Source organism: Vicugna pacos, chromosome 16 (assembly GCF_048564905.1).
Source record: "Vicugna pacos chromosome 16, VicPac4, whole genome shotgun sequence".
In the NCBI taxonomy this organism is placed as follows: Eukaryota; Metazoa; Chordata; class Mammalia; order Artiodactyla; family Camelidae; genus Vicugna; species Vicugna pacos.
In genome coordinates, this window is record NC_133002.1 from 6,804,781 (window position 1) to 6,821,006 (window position 16,226).

Genomic DNA, 16,226 nt, shown 5'->3' on the forward strand with positions numbered 1-16,226 from the left:
GATCTGGCTATGAAAACAAACATAAAACCTGGTATTCTTTCTGTTCTATTTTATACATTTTTAAACCCTTTATTCTACTTCTGAAAGAATGTCAGTTGATACCAAATGCAGAAATCTTTTAAGCTCTTCAAACATTCTTCTAAAAGTACATTTCTTCATATACAGTGTGATGCAGAGTTTTCTTCCCTCCTAACAGTTTGCCTGTGCCGTGGGAACCTCTAAGACTTGGGAACGAACATGAGCCTTTGAGACATCATTATTAAACTGTGGCCAACCTCCTTTTGCTTCCCACACCAGACCTAAACTGAGGTTAGCCCCTGGGAAGCAAATGTTTCAGACATGGCCCCCTTAGCTTTTGTTAATTGTAAAATAAAATATTTACTAACCCAAACCGAAATTCTTCCTCTCCAAAAAAGGAACCTATTTCTTCCATGTGATCTCTGCTAGGCAGAGGCCATGTGGGTATTGTTTATACCCACCAAGAGGGAAAAAAGCAGGCCTCCAGCAGGGTGGGCCCCCTCCTCTGACATTAGTTAACTCTTGGTTGCCTTTTTACTTCCTCCAGGCAAACCAGAATCAACCTGATGAATTGTTTTTTCCTATGTGAGCATCTCCCATAGGCAAATGTAAATACTGGGTTCTTAGAGAAATTTCTAACAAGATTCTCTTCATATCATAGAATCACAGAAGTGTTAGAAGGGACTTTAAAGATCTTCTGGTCCAACCACCTATCTGACTCTTAAATCCTCTCTAAAATATATGCAACTCCCCACAAATTGCTTTCCAGCTTGAACATCTCCAATAACAAGTAACTCACTCTCTCTTAAATTAGTCCCCTTCAATTTTCTCAGAGCTGTTAGAAATGGCTCCCTTATTTTCAGCTACAGTTTGTCCCCCTATAACTTCCACCTGCTGAGACTCACAGAACAAATCTAATTGCCTTTGAACTAGCAGAACTATACTCTCATGACTCCCAAGTCTCACTGATGTTACTTGGATGCTGATAACAACCATGATAGATTCAGAGTTTTCTGAGAGTTTAGCTCCATATGAACATCTACTCCACACATCCCCAAATTTCTCACTTTTTTTCCTTTACAAGTTTCTCCTTAGCGATGACCCAACCGATTCCTGCCCTCAGACATAAACTACACCTAAGATGAGATGAATGAGATTTAATTTTTTTTTTTTACCTGATGCTCTTGCTTTTCCTCTGGCTGTTTCAGTTCCACATCTGGCTTCGGTCTGAATGTTTGCCTTCTGTCACAGCCCCTGCTGCCCTTTGATAGCAGCCTGGGAGGAGCAGGAACTCTGCCAGACTCCCCTAGTCTTCATAACATTGACCCACTGAGGAAGGCTGATAAGAACCCGAGAAAAGCCTATGACAGGGCAGATTGGCAGGCTAGGGTCTGACCTCTGGGAGTGAATGAAGTAGTAATGGGAGAATTCAGGGGTGTTCAAGTAAGGGGCTAAAGCTAAACTTCTCACCTCTTAAACACTGAGTGTCATTTCCATACATCATACAAGCACCTCCTGTCCTGGCTAATTTCATTTCAAAGCTCCACATTCATTTTAAGCTGCCCTGTGCATATCCAGTATGAGAAATATTAGCCTATTCTATCACCTTCCAAATCACTTATTCTATTCTATTTTTTTTTTCATACTCTTCCTCTTTTTGGGCACAAGACCCAGCCTAGTGAATATTCATTGCTGACGGCTTAGCTATCCCTGGGTGAGAGGATTATAGATGATTTTTCATCTAATTTCTTTTCCTTTATTTTTTCTTTAGCTTTTCTGTATTTTATACATGGTCTACAGTGAACACCAATTTAAAGAAAATATTTAAATGGAAAAATAAACAGATAAGAGACAGTCATTTGGGGGTGCTGGTTAAACTGGATCAAACTTCTTGTAGTAGGCTGAAAAATGACCATCAATTATTGATGATGATGATGGTGGTGATGATGATGATGATAAAGAAGAACCTGTAAATTTTAAAAATTTTGTTTTCTGTTGAAGTGTAGTTGATTTACAATGTTAGTTTCAGGTGTAGAGCAAAGCGATTCAGTTATACATATACATACACATTTTTTTTCAGATTCTTTTCCATTACGTATTATTACAAGAAATTGAATATAGTTCCCTGTGCTATATAGTAGGTCCTAGTTGTTTATTTCATGTATAGTAATGTGTATCTCTTAATCCCAAACTCCTAATTTATCCCTCCCCTGCCCTTTCCCCTTTGGTAACCAGTTTGTTTTCTATGTCCTTGAGTCAATTTTGGTTTATAAGTAAAATTTGTATCATTTTTTTAGATTCCACATATAAGTGGTACCATATGATATTTATCTTTCTCTAGCTGACTAACTTCACTTAGCGTGATAATCTCTAGGTCCATCCATGTTGCTGCAAATGGCATTATTTCATTCTTTTTTATGGCTGAGTAACATCCCTTTGTGTATGTATATATGTATACCACATCTTTTTTATCCAGTCATCTATCGATGGACATTTAGGTTGTTTCTATGTCTTGGCAATTGTAAATAGTGCTGCTATGAACATTGGGATGCATGTGTAAGAAACGTAAGTGTTAATTTACAAGGAGAAAGGATCTTTGCAGATGTAATTAAGTAGTTGAGATGAGATTATCCTTAAGGGCCTTAAAGCCAATCACAATTGTTCTCATAAGAGAGCAGCAGAAAGAAATTTGATACATACAGAAGAGGAGGAGGCAATGTGACTACAGAGGCAGAGACTGGAGTGATGTGGCCACAAGTGAGGGAATGCCGGCAGGCACTGGAGGCTGAAAGAGGCACAAAGTGGATTCTCCCCTAGAGTCTCTGGAAGGAACACAGCCCTGTTGACACCTTGATTTCTGCCCACTTATGTCAAACTTCCAGCTGTGAGAGAATAAATTTTTGATGTTTTAAGCAACCAGGACTGTGGTAATTTGTTATAACAGCCACAGGAAATTAATGTACTTCCTTCCCTCTAAAGTAACCCATCCAACAACTTTGTGTTTCTACAGAAATGATATTCTTAAATAGGATTCTGGATACCCCTCCTGTCTTTTTTTTTTTTTTTTTTTTAACTGAGGTTACTGTTCCTACGAAGTCCTGCTTTGCTGGCATTACTTTTTGTTCCTGTTTGGCTGAAAAGAGTTTCCAGGAGAGGAGGCAGAATGGATACTATGATGTGTAATCAGCAGAGCAACACAATAAATTGCAAAGGCCTGTTCTCGGCTTCAACTTTAACCCTTTTTCACTCACTTCACTTCCAAATTCAGTCTCACTTTTCGTTCTACCATCTACCTTAATTCTCAGCTTCATGCTTGCACTGAAATCCTTCTTATATTACTTACTTTTAGAAAGATGAAAAGAACCATCATTTACTGGACATGTGCATTTGGGCACAAGGGTCCAAGCTGGGAGCGTGGCACATTACATGGACACTGAGATTCCACGGCCAGTAAGTGGAAGAGCTGGGGTGCAAAGCCAGGTCTGTTTAATACAGATGCCCCTACTCCTTCCACTGCGTTTCTCGTTTGGGATTCTGGGTTGCTTTGGAGTCTCAAAATCAGATAGCTATCTAAGTACCTCCCTTTTTCTTCCCAGTCAACAGGGAGAACATTTTTGGGGCAGGAGAACTAGGAACTGGATTGTTGTTCCCTTCTTATTCTTCTTCAATGCACTATTGGGGACCAAATCAGAAGGAAGGATAATGTGAAAGATATGCAAAGAGAGATTCTCTTCCATCTTCAAAGTTCCTTAGTTAAGTCCCCTGGCTATGAAAAGTAAGCTGTCAGGCCAGGGAGGATCTCACATTTTGGCTCTGATACCTCAAAGCAAATGTCCACGAAATCAGTAGCTTGGGCGGTGATTTGCTCTAAGCCTTGGGAAAGTGATGTGAGCATGCTGACAGTTGGCTGAGAACCAGAGCTCCCAATTTACTTAAGAAGTTTTTATTCACTAAGCATCTCTGTTTATCAGCAGAGGTAGTTACAGGACAGCGTTGGAGCTCAACAGACACAAACTGCCAAATACCAGCCTCCATCGCATTCTCAGTTCATTCGTAGAGAAGATTTGGCTAGAACAGCAGAGTAGATAGTATAGTGAGCAAGATTGCTGGTTCTACCACACTACCACCTGATTCTGGGTAAGTCTCCCAACTTTTATTCATTCTCTCATTCAGTCAGCTGGGTTTTTTGAGCACTAAGACTGTTGAAACCCTAGCTGTAGAGCTTTTTAGCTTTGAAATCTTGGTTAAGAAAAGCCTCAGATTCCTTCTATGTAGATTGAAGATAATAATAGTGCCTTCTCCATACAGTTCTTGTGAGAATGAAGTGAGATGATATACATAAATAGCTTAGCATGGTGCCTGGCATAGAATGTCAGCTTTCCATTCAGTCATCAATTTCTAAGCACTTACCGTACTCTGAACGTGGTGCTATGCTCTGGGTCTACCTGCCATTTGGGCCATTTAGTGACTGCCTTCTTTGGGCCAGATATGCAAATTTGATGCTCTCAAATTGCCCTCAGAACATGTAAGACATGCATGATTGTAAGACATGCATGATTTTCACCATCTTATAAATGAAGAAACTGAGCTCAGGGGAGTAAAGCTCAAGGTTACACACCTAGTAAATAGTAGGGCTGGGATTTGAACCCCTGTCTACCTGATTCCAAAACCCATTTACGAGCATTCTGCCATGGAGGCTTACTATTAGCCAGAAGAATAAAATACATGTCCTGTTCACAATCTAGAGAGGGAAAACATGTATTAAACAACTCATCGCAATACAACACATACATCAGTGGAGCACTCTGTGTACTATGCATTGTTCTCATTTAATTCTCATAAAAGCTCTATGAGGTAGCTGCTGTTATGATTCCCTTTTTACAGATAGGGAAAAGGAGGAACAGAGAATTTATAGTGCTTGCAAATACTGTAGTCCATATGCATGACCACTACACTCTAGTGCCATTCTGGAGAGCTAGAAACATGTGAAAAGTGTGCTCATGGTGTTCTGAGGAATGACAATAACTGTGCTTGTGAGTAAGTTTTCATAAATGAGGTGGTCTATGAGCTGAAGCCTGCAAGTAAGAATGAAGCAGGTTGAGAAAGGGAACTGGAGAAGAAAGAGGAAAACCAGGCAGATGAAACAGCATTGCGAAGGCCCATTCCCCTCACTGTCTATCTAACCCCTCCTATCCTTAAAGTACAATGGAGGCCTTTAGAGGGTCTGGTACAGAAGACGTTTCATTTTTCTCCATTCTTCCCTTTTATTTCCTAATGTCCTTCTACCCATCCCTATCTGACACTCATCACATTCCTCCTGCTGCCTTTCATATGCACCTCTCCATTTCTTATTAGCTCTCCCCTGGACCACTGCAATCTCTTGCAAGAGTTTCCCCTTCTTTCACTCTGTCTTCCTTCAATCTATTTAAAGACACAGCTGCACATTGAGTTTTCACCTCTGATCAGTCTTATCTCCTCAGACTCTGAAATCTTGAATTCTCCCACTTCTTCCAGAGTAGTCTAAACTACATGGCCAGCAAGCACCATCTTTAACAAAGTCTTGCCCTGTCTTTCAAATCTCCTACCACCCCCTTTCTCTAACACTAACACTGGTCCGCAAACTTTGGTGGTAACAGGATCTCCCTTGGGGCACTTATTAAAAATATGCATGCCTGGGCTCCAACTCCAGATTCAACCTTACTGATTCTGTAGTCTGGATTGTAGAGTTTTGTTTTTGATGCTGGAGCGCATCTACATCGATAAGTTTCCTCCTGGTTTTTCTAACTCACTGAATTTTTAGAAACACTACACTGTTTCAACTTTACTTAAATTTGGTAAGCTCCCCTATGCTTTCTCATTTAATTTGGTAATTAATTTATTTTCTCCCAGAAACTTCTAACTCTCAAATCCCACCCATTTTTCAAGACCCATATCAAATGCCACCTCTCCCAGGAAGTCTTTCCTGCTCTCTTTTGCAGTTCTTAAGTATTTAGCTGCACTTTTCTTGTGGCACCTCTTGCTTATTTAGGAAGCGTCCAAGCCCCCAGCAGCCAATGAGTTTCCTCTTGGACGAGGAGGGAGGGACACATTCTTCAAACTACCCCATTCTCTAGCCTGCAGGCGAGAATCCAGCAGAAGCGCAATAAATACTATTGGATCCGTGTTTGAATCGGCAGTTCCTCCCAGAAACCCAGGGCGCACACACTCTACGACCCTGCCTCAGATGCCCTTCCCCAGTTGTGAAACAAAGCACTGGCAAAACTACTCCAGGTAACAGCCTTCCCGACATCCAAGAGCAGGCACTCCGAGTGCGTGCTGGAACTGTCCAGACCGTAGCTTTTAACGCTGAGGATGGAGCCCGCCACGCAAAGAAGCGAGGGAGAAGGCGCTGGCGTCAGCCTGCCCGCTCCCCCGCTGACGTTTGCCTCGCCCTCCGATTGGCTGTTCCTTGCACCAGCCCCGCCTCAAGACTGGGGCCCACGTGATCCTCTAGCCGCTGCGCGATTGGTTGTCCCGCTCCAGCCGCTCAGGACGGTGGGATACCGGCGGGGCAGCAACACTGAGGCGGGTGGGAACTCGAAAGCTGGTGCTTCCTGGCGCTGAACTGCTGAGAGAGAGTTGGCTGCCGTCAGCTTCTGCAGGCCGGGCCTGGCTTCCTGAGAATCTAAGGCGTAAGAATTGGGGGGGGGGGGGGGTTAGAAAGCGGGCTGCGGACCCCCTTCCTGAGGCTTTGGTTTGAGCCCTGGCTCAGGCCTTGCTTGTGTTTCCCCACGAGGACGGCTTCTCAGTCTTTCCTGAAGTTGGTGGGGTTTGGACATTGTTGTTCTTAGTAGTAGTAGTATTCGTAGTAGTAGTGGTGTTATTATTGTTATTATTATTTTGAGGGTCCACTGTGTATAAGTATTGGTGCTTCTGCTCAGGGGGCCGTGCAAAACGCCATGAGTTAGAAGCTGGGGGAAGGAGGGCTTAGAGATGCTTGAGGTACGTTCTTAAGAAATATTGGAGGTAAGTCGGCTTTATAAATTTGTGCGTATGTTTTTATATTTTAGGAGTTTAGGGTTTAGTAGGGTGGGTCGCTCCTTGACTGAATTAAACGTTCGTTTATTGAGCCTCCTGTACTAGGCACCGTTCTGAGCGTAATAGACGCAAAGGCCAGTAAGACACAGTCCTGGTTCTTTAGGAGCTGTGTGATGGGCTGGTGGGAGAGACGGGGAAATGGGGGACGTGAATGGGTGAATAATTGGCGTGTGATGCGTACTGTCTTGGGAAAAAGTGCTGTGGGAGATAGGAGGGGATGACGGAAGGAGTTAGGAACCACTTAACAGAGATGGTGACATTTGAGTAAGATTTTAGAACTGTAATTAGGCGTTCTGCAAATTGAAAGCGGGTAGGGAAAGCCCTCCAGATGGAGCAAAGTGGAGGAAGAGAACTAGGAAGGTGTGCCCCTGTGTGTGGCTGGAGTACACATGAAGCTCTGCTCACAAGTTTTATGCTTTTTAGACAGAGTTATTAAAATTAAGTTCTCAGCCTGTTTGCTCATTTTTAAGGTGCACTTACTTCACCTTTAGAGGTCGATGAGATAAAGGCTTGAGCATAGCTTCTTAAACAGACACTGTGTTAGTTGTCCTCTCTTCCTGGCGTTTAGTTACTGAATGGAGAACGCAGACCACGACTGTGGCTGTCAGTTTTTAACTATGGAATGTCTAGTGACATTTAAAAAAGGCTGAAGGAAGCGTGTTGTATTTCTCCAGAAGTGTTATTTAGATACTGACAATACTATGCTGAAAGGCTTGAGAGGGTGACATTGTTTGTGATCCTAGTATGTTAGCATAGCATATCAGCCATAATGTACCATGAGAAGGTGCCATTTAGAATAAATGAAATGCAGTCAGCTTTCTCATTCAGAAATTGATTATCCAGGTTGTGAATTACCCAGGCTTTGCATTGTTTCCTTCATCTCACCCATGGCCTGGAGAAAAATGAAGTTAAACTTTGTATTTAGCTGATAGTGGGAAAATATAAATCTGGTCATCAGACCTCAATTTCTCTTTCCAACTGTGCTGTTAATTTGCTATGGACTTTTGTCAAATCATAGCCTCCTCGGGCCTTGGACTCTTGAGAAGACTTGTATAAAATTTTTATGACTGTACTTTTCAATTTTGTTGGCAGCAGAGTTATATATCAAACTGTATATTAAATAAACTGGACTTTCCTTTATACAGGAATTTAGTAGAAAATCTTTTTCTAAAACTTGCTTTAGAATTCGACTATAAGTCCCTTCACAGGCATCCCTGTTTTTATCATATATGGTGTTTGGGCTCAATAAAAAGAAGACATGTTTTTGAACTGTACATACTTCTCCACATTACTCTGTACTTTGAAACAAAAAAGCACCCCCCCAAAAAAACTTGTTCAAGTTTGCGTTTTTTGTACAACACAATTGTTTAAGGTACATAGTGGAAGATCAAGTATTGAAAGCCTATGGTTGAAACTTAATCTAAAAGAAGCCTTTATTTTTTTCATGGGTAAACCTAAGTCTTCTTGGATGTCAAAATAGGGTGTTGAGCTGCTCTTAGATCATACAGGGAGCTGAAGTGCAGTGATGCGATGATGAGTGAAGTATAGTCTGACCTGGTATTGCCATTGCTTCAGTGCTGGCTTTGACCAGGATATGACCCCTTAATCTTCTCTCTGAGCTGATTCTGGTTGTGGTTTTTCCACATTGGTATGTTCTAGCCTATTTGGATACTGGTTTTGTTATGTTTAAGAGTGTTTCTTTGATACTCTTTTGAATTACTGATACTTTTATGTTTTCCTTCTTAGGTTGAGGTGAAAAATCTGGCTTTGATATCTTCATGGAAGACTGCGTTATTTCAATCCTGAATCTGGTTCAGTTCCCTTACTGACTTATTACTATATTTAAAAAAAAGTTTGTTTAATTAACTATGGTATTTGTTTTCATAAAACTTTGTGATTAACAAGAATTTTTGTAAATATCCATTATACTTTTCTTATGGCACATAAAAGTGTTAGTATTTAAAAATCTATAGGGTATTGTTTCAAAATTTAGTTTTATCACCTTTGTGTTATCAGAGAAATGTGCTTTGAATTTCTAAAATGAGTTGTATTGGAAAAGACCAATCTCAGCAAATAATGAAAAATTTTCATCCTTCCTCTTCTAATGATTTTTTTTTAAACCCATGTTTTCACCAACCTGCCAATCCAGTGGCTTGCATTTTTCTACATAGGCAACTTAAGTATTTCTGTAGTATTTCTGAAGTAAGATATTTCATGCAAGGCTGAACCGGAGTAGAGGATTTGCTCTTGGAGTAGAGGATTTCTCCGAATATTGGAGTAGCAAAAAAAGCAAAATGTTAATAGAAAATACCTCAAAAAGTCAAAGGTGGTCTGATTGAAAAATTTAAACACTTAACTAATCTTTCCATTTCCACATAGTCATGACAACATGGAACAGCTCTTTGCTAAAAACATTTATTCTCAAAATTTGCTTAAGCGTTTCATAGAAACTTTAGTAATAGCCAGAATAATTCATGCCAGTTTAGCAAACTCTTAACAGCAAGCAGCAAGAGCTTATTAAAAGATCCTTTCTTTATACAGTCATAGTTAGATCAGTATTTTATTTCATCTCTTCATTAATAGCTTTGCTTTCACAGTGGAATCTTCAAACTAGTCTGTGTCTACATTCAATCCCTATTCTCCTTGAACCAGTTTCTGAAGAAAGATATGTATAGTCCACAAAGGATCTTTAAAAGTTCATAAACTATGGCAGATGTTATTTAACAAATGGGTCACAGCATATGGAAGGAGCTGTTGTTTTTCTAAAGCATTTCTAAGTATTTCTATAAAAAGTTTTACACTGTTTGTAAACTGATACAACCTATTCCTTAGAGACAGATAAATGCTTTTTTCCCTAAAGACCTGCCTCTCCTCCACCACCCACTTGATGAGGTCTAATGTAGGTTTTCCTGAGAGCTTCTTTCTATACCCCTTGTCCTTTAAGGAAGGGGACAGGAAAAGCTTCTGTGCTAATTATCCTTTTATCCACTTCCTCTATGCTGACCCTCACATCCCTTGCCAATCCCAGTTCTCTCACTCTGACCAGCTTGGTCAACCCTGAGACGGGGTGTCTAGAGAGCAAGCTAAAAGGTTAAGATCAACGAGTATATCCTTTTAAAGAAATCCAGATAGTTGTTTAAAGTTCATACAATTATTAATTGAGAATTAGAAGTATTAAACAACGCTATGTACCATGTAGAAAACTACCCTGTGGCCTCATAGTGCAATCATTTTGTCATGGGATAAGATGCTAACCCCTTTCAGTTCTCAGGGGAGTACAGCTTAATGAGATGTTGTACTTCTGTTGGGTAACCTGTGATGGGACAAGCTTGGTGGCTCCTCACATAATTAAACACACAGCGATAACAAAACACATAGCCAGAGGTGGCGAGAACAGTGTCGTTCACCCGGTTTTTACGACACAGTGGGCACACAGTCTTCATTTTGGGTAACAGGGGCGAATCAGAATTGTAGTTCAGGTGTACAGGCGGTGGCGGAGTAGGCAGGGCAGTCAATGATTTGATGGTTTCTTGATTTTCAGATGAGTACCACCACTCAAGGAACTGCAGGAAGAATACACCCACAGAGAGGCCCTTAGAGAGGGATAAGGCAGCACCCCCCATGGCTTTCTTCAGAGCTGACTTTATCTTTTCACCAATGCTGCTGGGAGAATAGAACAAGGAGGCAAAAAGGAGAAACTTTATTTAGGTGTAATCACAGAATGACTAAATTAAATGCAGTTCTTATACTTTTCATCAGAATCACTGATTCAGCTTGGGGATTGAAGAGTTGCTGGACTGGCATTGTCTCTTTGAGGATCTGTTCTGAACAGTGCCCTCTCTGACTTAACAGTATTTTAGGAGAATAGGAGCTGAGCTTTGTTTTTAATGACTAGGGTTTTGTTTTGTGTTTTGAGAAAGAAATTAGACATTGATTATATAGACCTTTTTGAGGGGTAAAAGATAGTATATCCAGAAAAAGAAACAACTCACTTAAAAAAATAACTCGACAGTATTGAGGAATGTATTTAAACTTGTAGGAGAACACAAACACTAACTAGAAGCAGGACAGCACTAGTGGTTAAGAGCACAGTCTTTAGAATTGTATTGATCTGGCTCGAATCTCAGCTCTGCCACCTAGCTGTGTGTCTTTGGCAAGGTACTTAACTGTTAGAACTTAGTTTCTTCAACTGTTCACTGCTCATGCATTTATTTCATTGAGTTGTGATGAGGACTGAGACAATGTACATAAACATCTAGCACAGGGCCTGGCACATAGCAAGTGTGCTCAAAAATGCAGTCAGTATGATGAGGACAGTTACTGTTTTTATGGCCACAAGAATTTTCCTATGATTTTATGAAATAAAGTTGACTGAAGGAGGTGAATTTCATAAAATTGGGATAAGAGTTTAGAATCTACTGATCAGAGGTCTTGGAAAAATGTTAAGGCCTCACCTGCTGGCTGGTTGCGGCGTCACGCTGGCTTCGGCTGCCTTGTGCTCCAGAGCCTGTATATCCTGAACTGTAAGTCGACCTAGCCGAACTCCAGCCAGACTCAGCAGTGGTGAGTGATGCTGAGCTTTTCCTAGGATGTATCGAAGTTGTTGTACAAGAAACCAGCCTTCCCAGGCCATGTTAACAAATGGGTAGGCTGCCAGGAAGGCTCTGTAAAATTGTTTCCAGAGGGAAGAAGGGGGATGGATAGAATATTCATCCTCTTCTCTCAGGCTAGAAACCAGTTTCTCCAGCTTCACTTTGAGATAGGGAAGAAGAACCAGGAACATAATTGACTTCCAGAGCTGCTGCTTTGGGAGACCAGCACTGGCCAGTCTCTGAAGTTTCTGTGTGTCTCCCATTACAATCCTCTTTAAGCCATAAAAGTTTTCAGAAAACGAGGCACTGGTTTTAGACAGATAATGCTGCTGGAGCAGAAGATCTAGCAGGGTAAAGATTTCATCGAACCACCTCCAAAAGAAGCTGTAGTGGGCAGGATTTGATTCTGCAAGAACCTAAAGCAAAATAAATCAATAAATGAAATTCATTCCATTACACAGCTGTATTTATAATTCTTGTATTTATAATTTTTTTCCCTCTAAATTCTACATTTTGGGCTTAAACAAGTCAATTCTTTTGGGGTCTTCCCTAACCTCCTTGAAATATTCAGCGCACACAATGCTCTACACCTAACAGACTCAATAACCCTTAAATCATAGGATATGAATTACATGCTAATTGGTAGTTTCAAAACCTAGGCCAAGAAATAAATTCAAATTATTGGTTTCGTTTTTACCCAGACACCCCTAAAATTTGTCAGAGAATTAATACCTTACCTTGACCACATGCTGAAGAGCAGGTCTCACTGCTGTCATTAAACTGTCCTGTGCCACCACCTCAAAGATGGATGGCTGGTCATCCACCACAGAAGCAGCTGTGATGTGAGCCCCATGCTCAGCCATAGTTTCCCGTGTGCACTGGGTTTTACTTTGCCCACAAACGCTCCGGCAAGCATAAAGTTTTGGGGGGTATCAAATGGGTGCTCAGCCTTAAAAGTAACCTTTCAGCAGGGTACTCCCTCGATTTTCCGGGAAGTGGGCAAAAATGACCTCTTCTGGAAGAAGAGGAGAGGGGTCTTGTATGAAGGAGGTTAAGACAGAAGTTAACGCGGATGTGAGTGACAGTGGTGTGTGGGAGGCGGTTATTTGATTAATGCTGCACCTCGCAGGGCAGAGCGTGACTGTGGGGCGAAGCAGCGCTGGGGTCTCGAGCGGCCGTCCTGGAGGCCGGCAATAATGGACTCGAAATCGTGAGGGCTCAAAAGCCAGGCAGCTCTGAGGGCTCAGAGGTGCCAGTGCGGGCCGGCCCGCACAGTCCGCCGCAGCCGTAGGCTGTGCAGTCCCCCTGCCCGCGCCCGTCCTTGCGCGCTGACCCCAGGCTACTGGCGAGGGACCCGCGACACCACGTCTGAACGGAGGTCTCCGCTTTATGACAGAAGCCGCACCCGGAAATAGGAAGCGCCAGAAATTGGGAACGGCTGGCGGAGGAGAGGCGCTCTAGCCTCGAACTCCGCCCGAGGCCGGAACTAGAGAACTCTATGATCTCACTGGGCCTTCCGCTTCCGCCCCCGCTAAAAGTAAAGACTGCCCTCCGGGGTTCGCTGGTAGGAGGATTTCCTACTCGTAGGTTTTACTTTTTTTAGCTGGTTTTAATTCTCTTAGCTGGTTTTACATCAAAGCCTCGTTGGAAAGCCACAGCTCTGATTTCTATGGAGCTTTTCGGCAAGGTGTTGAGGCCGCCACGCCCACGTCTGGCGCCTGGAGCCAGAGCTCCGCCTGCTGCTGAGGACTTCGTTCTCTGGGGCGATAGAGTTAGGGGCGGAGGGACCCAAGGGACTGTGGAATGGTCGTTTCTCACTGTGGTCGCGGCCGGGGCTGGTGATTCACTATATTCTGTCGCTTTCGAGAAGGATTCGAAGGAGCAGAGCTAGAGATTTAGAAGCCTTAGCTTTATGACCGCCAATTGTTTTTTTAAAAAGATGGTTAGAATGAGAAAAAGTTCCTGCTGTTCCTCGGAATTTGGGACGATTAGTTTTAATTCAAGCTGATAGCTTAACTGTCTTCTAGGTTAGGTTATATTCAACCATAACTGGGCACTTGCTGCACCCGCTGAAAATGGCTCCTACCCTGGTACACGGTTAGGATGTGTCACATTAGCGATATGAATACAGTGCTAAGACGGAGTGATTCTGACGAATTCTAAGTAGCGTGAACTGGGAAGGCTTGACAGAGAAGGTACTTTCCATGATTTGTATACCAAAATTAATATACTTAACCTTACCGTTTGTAAAGTGCTTTCACATATGCAATTGCCTTGTTTGTGTTGCTGCTGTAAGTTTATTGAATTTGTTTACCTCTCTCTCTCATCTCCCTCCTTCTCCTTCCAGTCACCCGCCCCTCCCCGAGCTAAATAGCTAGAAGTAGAGGGTATTAATCACTGCCCTATAGGACCATATGGTATAAAGATAGTTAATTGGTTCACATAATGAGAACGCTGGAAAACAAGGTTTGGATATAGTTGTTTCAATAGGAGAAATAAAATCTTGCAAGTTAACCTTAATTATAGTTCTAAAAAGTGTTTTGTAGTCTACCAAAATACCTGCTGGAGAAAGTCACATTGATACAAGATTTTTACCTTATAGTATTAAGGACTAGAGATAATGTATCTATATAAAGCACCAGGCATTAGGTGCTTAATCAATGCTAGCTACCACATACAGGCAAAAAGAAAAAGTTAAAAAACAGCATCAATTGAGAGGAATGGGAAGTTATACATTTATATCAGTTAGGGTTCTTTGGTTACAAGCAACAGAAAACAGGCTAATTTAAACTGAAAAATTTATGAGAAGAATGTGTAGTAGCTATCGAAATAAGGAAAGCCAGCTCTGAAAGAACAGGAATCACTGTCCTGCCGGATGTTTCTAGCAAGATTTAGCAAAGTCTCATGCAGGCATCATTGTTGCAGTGAATGAACTTCAACAAATTTCTGTCTGTCAATCACTGTATGATTCAAATTCCTATTGACCTACCTTGGTTCAGATATCCTCTCCACTCCGTGTTTCACTCTTAGCCAAAAGAGGGCAAGACACTTTAGTAGTCCTTTGAGAATACTCCAAAAGTAAACTGACATTATTACATGAAAAAAAAAAGGAAAGGCAGTCAAAAATAACAATGTCAGTGATTACAGCCAACAAATAATAAACACCTCATCACAGATCCCACTCGGGTTTATGGTGTAATAAATGATTATGTTTATGTTAAAAGCTATTAAGAGCCATTAAATAGGTTAATATGGTGTGAGTTTAGAGAACAAGACAATACCAGCTAGGAGAAATGAGGCATTCAAACTAGCTTAAACAGAAGGCCTATATTGGCTTATGTAACCAAACAAAGCGAAGCACATTTCTAACCTTACGTTTTATCTCAGGTTCTCTGCCAGTTGCTTTCTAATACAATGATGTAACCTGGTATCTCCGGTACCTCATGTCAGGACTAGGTGTTCACTGACAAAGTTTTGTGGATTAGGTGGACCTTGAAAGATGAGTACATTTGAGGAAAGTCGCAGTGATGGTAACAAGGCTTTCCAGATTAAGGGAGCAGTATGGGTTGTACATAAATAGAAACTTGTTTGCTTTAACTATAGAGCCACAGAAAGGGAAAGTAGAGAGTATATTGAAAAGTAGATATAGGTGGATTACAAAGAAGTAATAAAAATAGATGTGGTATCTGCCCTTGTGAAATTTACAGCCTAGTTGGAGAGGAAGATAAGTAAATAAACTCTAATAATAATTTACAAATTGAGTAAGAGGACTGGGATGAGGTAGGAGTTGGGGGCTGGGAGAACAGAACCTTTTAGATTGGGTTATCAGGGTGTGCCTTTGTGAGGAGATTACAATTAAAGTGAGACCTAAATTATGAGCCAGTCAGCCATGTGAGGAATTGGCAGAAATGAACATTAGGCAGGAGGAACGGCAGTTGTGAAGGCCTTAGGATGGGAAAGAGCTTGGTGTCTTTGAGGGCTGCAAAAGCTAGGAAAAGGTGAAATGAGGAAATGAGGAGTGACTGAAATTAGGATAAAATGATATTAGAGACGTAGACGGTCCAAACCATGCAGGGACTCACAGGCCATGGGAAGGAGACTGGATTTTAGTCAAAATGTAATGGGAAGCCATTGAATGATTTATACACCAGAGTCATGATCAAAGTTATATTTTCAAGATGGCCCTGTAATGGTTATGTGATTATGTTTACTTTGTGAAAATTCATGAAGCTTTACATTTATGATGTGTGTACTTTTTGGAATGTTCATTTTACTTCAGAAGTTAAAAATCTGATGGCTGGATGGATAATGGTTGGGGGAAGGGTTGAGGTTTCTAGTAGTTTAGGCAAGAGGTGATGGTGGCTATTGAGGTGAATAGCGGGGGCAGGATGAATTTGAGATTATATTTTGAAGGTAGGGTTGACAACTTGGAGGTGGAATGAATGTGGCAGTTAAGGGAGAGAGAGAAATCAAGAATGACCCCCCTAGATTTCTGGCTTACAATTTTTGGTAATGTAATTTATTGAAATAACTGCAATT

General features: G+C 41.5%; 2 protein-coding genes, 1 long non-coding RNA gene and 1 other non-coding gene across 7 annotated transcripts in view; 3 read left to right on the forward strand and 1 right to left on the reverse strand.

Moving 5' to 3' along the window:
- Positions 1-6,560: 6,560 nt before the first annotated feature.
- On the forward strand, positions 6,561-12,145 carry LOC116283602 (uncharacterized). The gene is made up of 2 exons (XR_004193233.2): positions 6,561-7,023; positions 8,842-12,145. It is a non-coding gene; the product is annotated as an uncharacterized lncRNA (long non-coding RNA).
- LOC116283629 (Z30 small nucleolar RNA) lies at positions 8,621-8,717 on the forward strand. The gene has a single exon (XR_004193268.1). It is a non-coding gene; the product is annotated as a Z30 small nucleolar RNA (small nucleolar RNA).
- On the reverse strand, positions 9,495-13,109 carry PEX12 (peroxisomal biogenesis factor 12). Of its 2 annotated transcripts, none has more exons than XM_015252025.3 (3): positions 12,425-13,109; positions 11,550-12,103; positions 9,495-10,758 (listed from the first exon to the last, which is right to left on the reverse strand). In XM_015252025.3, the coding sequence occupies exons 1-3, from the start codon at positions 12,548-12,550 to the stop codon at positions 10,356-10,358; spliced, it is 1,083 nt and encodes a 360-aa protein (XP_015107511.2). In that variant the 5' UTR covers positions 12,551-13,109; the 3' UTR covers positions 9,495-10,355. The 2 variants fall into 2 exon arrangements, with proteins under 2 accessions (XP_015107511.2, XP_006219270.2); XM_006219208.4 differs by having other exon boundaries at positions 9,495-10,755; positions 12,425-13,108.
- Positions 13,110-13,167: 58 nt separating this feature from the next.
- AP2B1 (adaptor related protein complex 2 subunit beta 1) overlaps positions 13,168-16,226 on the forward strand; it is a 115,202-nt gene continuing 112,143 nt past the window's right edge. Inside the window, exon 1 of one of the 3 annotated variants that reach the window (XM_072940365.1) lies at positions 13,168-13,251. The gene's annotated coding sequence lies outside the window, so the exon portion shown is untranslated. Of the gene's footprint in view, positions 13,271-16,226 lie in introns of all 3 variants that reach the window. The other 2 variants (XM_072940366.1, XM_006219203.4) reach the window with 2 other exon arrangements.